The following is an 11366-nucleotide window of genomic DNA, read 5'->3' as shown; positions in this document are numbered from 1 at the left end:
CGGATTGAGGGGGTACAGATATAGATATAGTATTAATATGTACAGTGATACAGGTTAAAGACACTATGGTAGTAAGTGTGACTGAGTATAGGTAAGAGATATGTACAGATATAGATATAGTATTAATATGTACAGTGATACAGGTATAAAGACACTATGGTAGTAAGTCATACTGGCCAGCAGTGTAACTAGTAAGAGTAGGTAAGAGATATGTACAGATATAGATATAGTATTAATATGTACAGTGATACAGGTATAAAGACACTATGGTAGTAAGTCATACTGGCCAGCAGTGTAACTAGTAAGAGTAGGTAAGAGATATGTACAGATATAGATATAGTATTAATATGTACAGTGATACAGGTATAAAGACACTATGGTAGTAAGTCATACTGGCCAGCAGTGTAACTAGTAAGAGTAGGTAAGAGATATGTACAGATATAGATATAGTATTAATATGTACAGTGATACAGGTATAAAGACACTATGGTAGTAAGTCATACTGGCCAGCAGTGTAACTAGTAAGAGTAGGTAAGAGATATGTACAGATATAGATATAGTATTAATATGTACAGTGATACAGGTATAAAGACACTATGGTAGTAAGTCATACTGGCCAGCAGTGTAACTAGTAAGAGTAGGTAAGAGATATGTACAGATATAGATATAGTATTAATATGTACAGTGATACAGGTATAAAGACACTATGGTAGTAAGTCATACTGGCCAGCAGTGTAACTAGTAAGAGTAGGTAAGAGATATGTACAGATATAGATATAGTATTAATATGTACAGTGATACAGGTATAAAGACACTATGGTAGTAAGTCATACTGGCCAGCAGTGTAACTAGTAAGAGTAGGTAAGAGATATGTACAGATATAGATATAGTATTAATATGTACAGTGATACAGGTATAAAGACACTATGGTAGTAAGTCATACTGGCCAGCAGTGTAACTAGTAAGAGTAGGTAAGAGATATGTACAGATATAGATATAGTATTAATATGTACAGTGATACAGGTATAAAGACACTATGGTAGTAAGTCATACTGGCCAGCAGTGTAACTAGTAAGAGTAGGTAAGAGATATGTACAGATATAGATATAGTATTAATATGTACAGTGATACAGGTATAAAGACACTATGGTAGTAAGTCATACTGGCCAGCAGTGTAACTAGTAAGAGTAGGTAAGAGATATGTACAGATATAGATATAGTATTAATATGTACAGTGATACAGGTATAAAGACACTATGGTAGTAAGTCATACTGGCCAGCAGTGTAACTAGTAAGAGTAGGTAAGAGATATGTACAGATATAGATATAGTATTAATATGTACAGTGATACAGGTATAAAGACACTATGGTAGTAAGTCATACTGGCCAGCAGTGTAACTAGTAAGAGTAGGTAAGAGATATGTACAGATATAGATATAGTATTAATATGTACAGTGATACAGGTATAAAGACACTATGGTAGTAAGTCATACTGGCCAGCAGTGTAACTAGTAAGAGTAGGTAAGAGATATGTACAGATATAGATATAGTATTAATATGTACAGTGATACAGGTATAAAGACACTATGGTAGTAAGTCATACTGGCCAGCAGTGTAACTAGTAAGAGTAGGTAAGAGATATGTACAGATATAGATATAGTATTAATATGTACAGTGATACAGGTATAAAGACACTATGGTAGTAAGTATACTGGCCAGCAGTGTAACTAGTAAGAGTAGGTAAGAGATATGTACAGATATAGATATAGTATTAATATGTACAGTGATACAGGTATAAAGACACTATGGTAGTAAGTTATACTGGCCAGCAGTGTAACTAGTAAGAGTAGGTAAGAGATATGTACAGATATAGATATAGTATTAATATGTACAGTGATACAGGTATAAAGACACTATGGTAGTAAGTTATACTGGCCAGCAGTGTAACTAGTAAGAGTAGGTAAGAGATATGTACAGATATAGATATAGTATTAATATGTACAGTGATACAGGTATAAAGACACTATGGTAGTAAGTCATACTGGTCAGCAGTGTAACTAGTAAGAGTAGGTAAGAGATATGTACAGATATAGATATAGTATTAATATGTACAGTGATACAGGTATAAAGACACTATGGTAGTAAGTTATACTGGCCAGCAGTGTAACTAGTAAGAGTAGGTAAGAGATATGTACAGATATAGATATAGTATTAATATGTACAGTGATACAGGTATAAAGACACTATGGTAGTAAGTTATACTGGCCAGCAGTGTAACTAGTAAGAGTAGGTAAGAGATATGTACAGATATAGATATAGTATTAATATGTACAGTGATACAGGTATAAAGACACTATGGTAGTAAGTCATACTGGCCAGCAGTGTAACTAGTAAGAGTAGGTAAGAGATATGTACAGATATAGATATAGTATTAATATGTACAGTGATACAGGTATAAAGACACTATGGTAGTAAGTCATACTGGCCAGCAGTGTAACTAGTAAGAGTAGGTAAGAGATATGTACAGATATAGATATAGTATTAATATGTACAGTGATACAGGTATAAAGACACTATGGTAGTAAGTCATACTGGCCAGCAGTGTAACTAGTAAGAGTAGGTAAGAGATATGTACAGATAGATATAGTATTAATATGTACAGTGATACAGGTATAAAGACACTATGGTAGTAAGTCATACTGGCCAGCAGTGTAACTAGTAAGAGTAGGTAAGAGATATGTACAGATATAGATATAGTATTAATATGTACAGTGATACAGGTATAAAGACACTATGGTAGTAAGTCATACTGGCCAGCAGTGTAACTAGTAAGAGTAGGTAAGAGATATGTACAGATATAGATATAGTATTAATATGTACAGTGATACAGGTATAAAGACACTATGGTAGTAAGTCATACTGGCCAGCAGTGTAACTAGTAAGAGTAGGTAAGAGATATGTACAGATATAGATATAGTATTAATATGTACAGTGATACAGGTATAAAGACACTATGGTAGTAAGTCATACTGGCCAGCAGTGTAACTAGTAAGAGTAGGTAAGAGATATGTACAGATATAGATATAGTATTAATATGTACAGTGATACATGTATAAAGACACTATGGTAGTAAGTCATACTGGCCAGCAGTGTAACTAGTAAGAGTAGGTAAGAGATATGTACAGATATAGATATAGTATTAATATGTACAGTGATACAGGTATAAAGACACTATGGTAGTAAGTTATACTGGCCAGCAGTGTAACTAGTAAGAGTAGGTAAGAGATATGTACAGATATAGATATAGTATTAATATGTACAGTGATACAGGTATAAAGACACTATGGTAGTAAGTCATACTGGCCAGCAGTGTAACTAGTAAGAGTAGGTAAGAGATATGTACAGATATAGATATAGTATTAATATGTACAGTGATACAGGTATAAAGACACTATGGTAGTAAGTCATACTGGCCAGCAGTGTAACTAGTAAGAGTAGGTAAGAGATATGTACAGATATAGATATAGTATTAATATGTACAGTGATACAGGTATAAAGACACTATGGTAGTAAGTCATACTGGCCAGCAGTGTAACTAGTAAGAGTAGGTAAGAGATATGTACAGATATAGATATAGTATTAATATGTACAGTGATACAGGTATAAAAACACTATGGTAGTAAGTCATACTGGCCAGCAGTGTAACTAGTAAGAGTAGGTAAGAGATATGTACAGATATAGATATAGTATTAATATGTACAGTGATACAGGTATAAAGACACTATGGTAGTAAGTCATACTGGCCAGCAGTGTAACTAGTAAGAGTAGGTAAGAGATATGTACAGATATAGATATAGTATTAATATGTACAGTGATACAGGTATAAAGACACTATGGTAGTAAGTCATACTGGCCAGCAGTGTAACTAGTAAGAGTAGGTAAGAGATATGTACAGATATAGATATAGTATTAATATGTACAGTGATACAGGTATAAAGACACTATGGTAGTAAGTCATACTGGCCAGCAGTGTAACTAGTAAGAGTAGGTAAGAGATATGTACAGATATAGATATAGTATTAATATGTACAGTGATACATGTATAAAGACACTATGGTAGTAAGTCATACTGGCCAGCAGTGTAACTAGTAAGAGTAGGTAAGAGATATGTACAGATATAGATATAGTATTAATATGTACAGTGATACAGGTATAAAGACACTATGGTAGTAAGTCATACTGGCCAGCAGTGTAACTAGTAAGAGTAGGTAAGAGATATGTACAGATATAGATATAGTATTAATATGTACAGTGATACAGGTATGAAGACACTATGGTAGTAAGTCATACTGGCCAGCAGTGTAACTAGTAAGAGTAGGTAAGAGATATGTACAGATATAGATATAGTATTAATATGTACAGTGATACAGGTATAAAGACACTATGGTAGTAAGTCATACTGGCCAGCAGTGTAACTAGTAAGAGTAGGTAAGAGATATGTACAGATATAGATATAGTATTAATATGTACAGTGATCCAGGTATAAAGACACTATGGTAGTAAGTCATACTGGCCAGCAGTGTAACTAGTAAGAGTAGGTAAGAGATATGTACAGATATAGATATAGTATTAATATGTACAGTGATACAGGTATAAAGACACTATGGTAGTAAGTCATACTGGTCAGCAGTGTAACTAGTAAGAGTAGGTAAGAGATATGTACAGATATAGATATAGTATTAATATGTACAGTGATACAGGTATAAAGACACTATGGTAGTAAGTCATACTGGCCAGCAGTGTAACTAGTAAGAGTAGGTAAGAGATATGTACAGATATAGATATAGTATTAATATGTACAGTGATACAGGTATAAAGACACTATGGTAGTAAGTTATACTGGCCAGCAGTGTAACTAGTAAGAGTAGGTAAGAGATATGTACAGATATAGATATAGTATTAATATGTACAGTGATACAGGTATAAAGACACTATGGTAGTAAGTCATACTGGCCAGCAGTGTAACTAGTAAGAGTAGGTAAGAGATATGTACAGATATAGATATAGTATTAATATGTACAGTGATACAGGTATAAAAACACTATGGTAGTAAGTCATACTGGCCAGCAGTGTAACTAGTAAGAGTAGGTAAGAGATATGTAATATATGTACAGTGATACAGGTATAAAGACACTATGGTAGTAAGTCATACTGGCCAGCAGTGTAACTAGTAAGAGTAGGTAAGAGATATGTACAGATATAGATATAGTATTAATATGTACAGTGATACAGGTATAAAGACACTATGGTAGTAAGTCATACTGGCCAGCAGTGTAACTAGTAAGAGTAGGTAAGAGATATGTACAGATATAGATATAGTATTAATATGTACAGTGATACAGGTATAAAGACACTATGGTAGTAAGTCATACTGGCCAGCAGTGTAACTAGTAAGAGTAGGTAAGAGATATGTACAGATATAGATATAGTATTAATATGTACAGTGATACATGTATAAAGACACTATGGTAGTAAGTCATACTGGCCAGCAGTGTAACTAGTAAGAGTAGGTAAGAGATATGTACAGATATAGATATAGTATTAATATGTACAGTGATACAGGTATAAAGACACTATGGTAGTAAGTCATACTGGCCAGCAGTGTAACTAGTAAGAGTAGGTAAGAGATATGTACAGATATAGATATAGTATTAATATGTACAGTGATACAGGTATAAAGACACCATGGTAGTAAGTCATACTGGCCAGCAGTGTAACTAGTAAGAGTAGGTAAGAGATATGTACAGATATAGATATAGTATTAATATGTACAGTGATACAGGTATAAAGACACTATGGTAGTAAGTCATACTGGCCAGCAGTGTAACTAGTAAGAGTAGGTAAGAGATATGTACAGATATAGATATAGTATTAATATGTACAGTGATACAGGTATAAAGACACTATGGTAGTAAGTCATACTGGCCAGCAGTGTAACTAGTAAGAGTAGGTAAGAGATATGTACAGATATAGATATAGTATTAATATGTACAGTGATACAGGTATAAAGACACTATGGTAGTAAGTCATACTGGCCAGCAGTGTAACTAGTAAGAGTAGGTAAGAGATATGTACAGATATAGATATAGTATTAATATGTACAGTGATACAGGTATAAAGACACTATGGTAGTAAGTCATACTGGCCAGCAGTGTAACTAGTAAGAGTAGGTAAGAGATATGTACAGATATAGATATAGTATTAATATGTACAGTGATACAGGTATAAAGACACTATGGTAGTAAGTCATACTGGCCAGCAGTGTAACTAGTAAGGGATATATATATATATATAGTATCTACAGATATGTAAGAAGGATTATATCGGAAAGTTCTTTAATGCTGAAAAGGTTTGCACATGCAATGAATTTGGTTAGGTAGTTTGGTGCAGCATTACTTATTACAACATGCTGTACAGTAAGAATATGTGTATATATATATATACACAGCAGGATGCTATCATGTAGTTCTATGCAGGTGTACTGCTGAGCAGCAGGAACGTAGTAGTACGCCCCCCCCCCCCAACCCCTCTGCCCCCCCCCCCCCCCCCCCCCAACCCTGAGAAGCCCCCCCCCCCCCAACCCTGAGAGGTCAACAAAGAGATAAAACATTAGCTCGATGTCTGCTCGTATCACCTCCAGGAGCCCAGATCGTGGGCGTCAACTGCCACTTCGACCCCATGACCTGCGTGAAGACGGTGAAGATGATGAAGGAGGGCGTGGAGAAGGCCGGGCTGAAGGCCCACTACATGGTGCAGCCGCTGGCCTACCACACGCCCGACTGCAGCTGCCAGGGCTTCATCGACCTGCCCGAGTTCCCCTTCGGTAGGTCCGGCCGCCGGGCATCTTACCACCGTCGGTATAGTGTGATCGTAAAGGGTTAACCTTCTGGTGTAGTGCTGCAGTGAAAGGGTTAACCGTACCCCGTGAAGCTGGCGTCTAACGTCGTCGTCGTCGTGGCGCACACACACATCGTTAGTGACGGGCATATGGGGGGCGACAGTGGCTCAGGAGGTAGAGCGGTCGTCTGGTGATCTGGACGGTGCCCCGGTTCGATTCCCCCGCTCCTCCCGGGCAGCGTGTCGAGGTGTTCTTGTGAGCGAGACACCGTGTTGTTCACGTCTGGAAGTCCACGGAGAGTCCGGACCTTCTGCTGGACCAAGTGTGAGAACGCTGCGTTGTTTGATGTTGGCTTGCGTTCACACTGCGCTTTTTTTTGAGCGAACCTCATTTGTAAATGAAGGACAGATCAGTCGCCAAGTCGTTCATCTATTGGACAGATCAGTCGCCAAGTCGTTCATCTATTGGACAGATCAGTCGCCAAGTCGTTCATCTATTGTTATTGTCTCGTTATCATCATACATAAAGATTTTCCGGGAGTAAATACTACTTGATATCTTAGTCATAACCATAGTTGCAAGACGTTATAAACTTATAATGCATTGTTTCTACATAAGCAAGCTCGCGTTAATTTACATCCACAACAGAAGTGTGCCGTGGTATCTTAAGAGTGACACAAGTCCACATTCACGCACGAATCCGTACTTTCAAAACGTTAGAAAAACGCTCCGATACCCGAATCCACAATCATCCGATGTCTGGAAGTGGACCCATGGTCCATTCGATCTTAATAAACGGAACGGCCACCGGTCCATAACTGCATTCTATAGAAGAATAAGTCTTTATTTGTCGTGCAGATTAACACGCATGCGAGATGGGGGCGACCCACAGGAACACGCGTGTGGCGTCATCTTGCTCAGCTCAGCTCTGACTGAGAGAGGGACAGACAGACTGCCCTGCCCTGCCCTCTGCTGGCGCGTGCTGTGCACTACAATCAACTCCGTGTTAGTGTAATAGAAAGAAACGCATCTGTGATTTGGCGCACAGTCTGTGACGTCACGGTATTGAAAATCATACCGACGGGATTTCGAAATACCGTCAATACCGCCCACGCCTAGTGCACACACACTCTCTCTCATGCTCGCTCGCACACACACACTCTCTCACACTCTCTCTCATGCTCGCTTGCTCGCAACACACACACTCTCTCACACTCGCTCTCTCATGCTCGCTCGCACACACACACTCTCTCTCATGCTCGCTCGCACACACACACTCTCACACTCTCTCTCATGCTCGCTTGCTCGCAACACACACACTCTCTCACACTCGCTCTCTCATGCTCGCTCGCACACACACACTCTCTCTCATGCTCGCTCGCACACACACACTCTCTCATGCTCGCTCGCACACACACACACTCTCTCACACTCTCTCTCATGCTCGCTTGCTCGCAACACACACACTCTCTCACACTCGCTCTCTCATGCTCGCTCGCACACACACACGCTCTATCACGCTCGCTCGCACACACACACGCTCTATCACGCTTGCGCACACACCCTCTCTCACACTCTCTCTCATGCTTGCTCGCTCGCGCACACACACACTCTCACACTTGCTCGCTCATGCTCGCTTGCACACACCCTCTCTCACACTCTCTCTCATGCTCGCTCGCACACACACACCCTCTATCACGCTCGCACACACACACTCACACACTCTCTCACACTCACTTCCAAAAACCCTGCGCCTCCTAGATCAGGTACTACAGTATATAAAGTCTGGTTGCGTTCACACCGACAGCAAACCGCACCGCGCTCCACTTTGAAACGGACCGAGTCCCAACTTTTCAAGAGGACCGTGGTTCGGTTGTTCAGTCCTCACAACAGTTTGGTTTGTGTTCACTTCACACCTCTCCAAACCAAACAGACTATTGATTTAAAGGACCATGGTTCACTTGAAACGGACCAAAACGGGGTAGTAGGTGTGAACGCGACCTTAACCTCTTAACTGCTCCCGGTGAGCAGGTGGGCACCTTGGCACGGTCGCGCCCGCCGTCGCTGAGTGAACGGGTCAAATGTGAGGAACAAATTGTAAAGCGCTTTGGATAAAAGCTGTTTATATTATAAATGCACCGTTTCCACGTGAACAACCTGTCGTCCCCCGCCCCGCGCTGCGCAGGTCTGGAGCCCCGCATCCTGACGCGGTGGGACATGCACCAGTACGCCCGCGAGGCCTACGAGGGCGGCATCCGCTTCATCGGAGGCTGCTGCGGCTTCGAGCCCTATCACATCCGCGCCGTGGCCGAGGAGCTGGCGCCCGAGAGGGGCTTCCTGCCCGCCGCCTCCGAGAAGCACGGCAACTGGGGCGCCGGTCTGGAGATGCACACCAAGCCGTGGGTCAGAGCCAGGTAACGGTCACTACATCATCACACCAAGCCGTGGGTCAGAGCCAGGTAACGGTCACTACATCATCACACCAAGCCGTGGGTCAGAGCAGGTAACGGTCATTACATCATCACACCGAGCCATGGGTCAGAGCCAGGTAACGGTCACTACATCATCACACCAAGCCGTGGGTCAGAGCCAGGTAACGGTCACTACATCATCACACCGAGCCATGGGTCAGAGCAGGTAATGGTCATTACATCATCACACCAAGCCTAGCTAATTACTGTAATCCCATGCACCTGTGATGAGGATACATTTTCTCGTTTGGAACTGACAATGGAGCAATTGACAACTGTCATTGCCTTCCCTGGATGTATTTACATGCACTAGGCGTGTCACTGCCTTCCCTGGATGTATTTACATGCACTAGGCGTGTCATTGCCTTCCCTGGATGTATTTACATGCACTAGGCGTGTCATTGCCTTCCCTGGATGTATTTACTGCATGAATCCAACAAAGTAGAGCGTTGCACACAGAGGAGGAGGAGGAGGAGCGCAGCAGAGGGCAATGCCCACCTCCTGATGGCACACATCGTTGGTGTTACTGACTGATTGAACACTTTATTAACAGATTGCAGAATGGGTACAATACAATACAGTACGGCTCGATACAAACAAGTGTTATGGGGATGCAGACCAGAGAAAGACTTTCGTCTTGTTTACATCAGGGTCCCCCAGTTTCAATTCATAATGTTACAAGAAGTTAAACATAAAATTTGCAGCAAGACCGGCTTAAAACACGTGTCCTCTGAACCCTAGTCCCCGCCCCCCTGGAGAACAAGCTCTGACTGTTTTTTTTTTTTTTTTAACTTGCCTCCCCTATCTCCTCCCAATACCCCTTCAGCTTCTGACATCCCCAGAATATGTGTGTGATTTGCCCCCTCCTTCCCACACATCCTCCAGCATGTCCTTTGTGTTGGTGCATATTTTCCCTTCAACTCTGGGGTTATAAAGAATCTGATTATGTTTTTCCATCCAAACTCTTTCCATATCCTCGATCCTGTTGTTGAGTGCTGCACCTCGCATATGTTACCCCATTCCTTCTCTGTTATTTCTATCTCTAGTTCTCTCTCCCATTTCTCCCTTATATAATCGGTCGTGTGTCCCTTGCTGTTCATTATAGCCCGGTACAGTGCTGATCTGTGTGTTTGTTCTCAGGGCCCGGCGTGATTACTGGGAGAACCTGAAGCCTGCGTCCGGCCGGCCCCTCTGCCCCTCCATGTCCAAGCCCGACAGCTGGGGCGTCACCAAGGGGCACGCCGACCTGATGCAGCAGAGCGAGGCCACCACCCAGGACCAGCTGAAGCACCTCTTCGAGAAGTCCAAGACCGGCCACTGAGGGGGGGGGGCTGAGGGGGTCTGTGGGAGCAGGGGGGGCCCGGCTGGAGGGAGCAGTCTGGTCGCCCGTTTTGTCTCTATTCCAAGGGGTGGTTTGTGACGGTATAGAGAGCGACGCTTACATTTCTGTACCCAAAAAGCTGTTCCGTGCAGATTCTTCTGTCTCCCCAGGACCATTTCTCTGTGAACCAAATTGATAAGTCGTTCAGATTTGTTGACATTCTCGAGGTTTGCCACCAAAGCGTTGTGTCTGTGATTTTTCTCTTTCTTTCTTTTTTTTTTAGCAGTTGCGTAATTTCAACAAGACTAAAATATTCCCGCCCTTCCTGATGCGCCGACAAGCCTCCAGAATGTGGAGCTGATGGTTTATCAACAGGCCTTTAACACTCCATTAACCCTTTCACTGCCACACGACAGACGGGTTAACCCTTTACTATCACACTACAGACGGGTTAACCCTTTACTATCACACTACAGACGGGTTAACCCTTTACTATCACACTACAGACGGGTTAACCGTCTGTAGTGCGATAGTACCTTCTGTAGTGAAGGGGTTATCCTTCTGTGCTGTCGCAGTGAAAGGGTTAACCATTTGGTAGTGAAAGGGTTAACACTCCTGCCGCGAGGTGTCTTACCAAAGGAAGAGTTGACCGATATCTGATCAATAAACTTCCAGTT

The 11366-nt window shown here is 41.5% G+C and overlaps 1 protein-coding gene across 1 annotated transcript in view; it reads left to right on the top strand.

Moving 5' to 3' along the window:
- The window catches only part of LOC311236456 (betaine--homocysteine S-methyltransferase 1-like), a gene marked incomplete at its 5' end in the record, with an annotated part of 17146 nt that extends 5780 nt beyond the window's left edge, over positions 1 to 11366 (top strand). Inside the window, 3 exons of the mRNA XM_084324137.1 lie at positions 6701 to 6883; positions 9083 to 9311; positions 10509 to 11366. Coding sequence (XP_084180263.1) covers positions 6701 to 6883; positions 9083 to 9311; positions 10509 to 10689 — 593 coding nt within the window. The 3' untranslated portion in view covers positions 10690 to 11366. The remainder of the gene's footprint in view (positions 1 to 6700; positions 6884 to 9082; positions 9312 to 10508) is intronic.

Source organism: Notolepis coatsorum (assembly GCF_963971535.1).
Source record: "Notolepis coatsorum genome assembly, chromosome: 11".
Taxonomy (NCBI): domain Eukaryota; kingdom Metazoa; phylum Chordata; class Actinopteri; order Aulopiformes; family Paralepididae; genus Notolepis; species Notolepis coatsorum.
The sequence above is the reverse complement of the archived record's forward strand: the minus strand, read 5'-3'. Positions and strand labels throughout refer to the sequence as shown.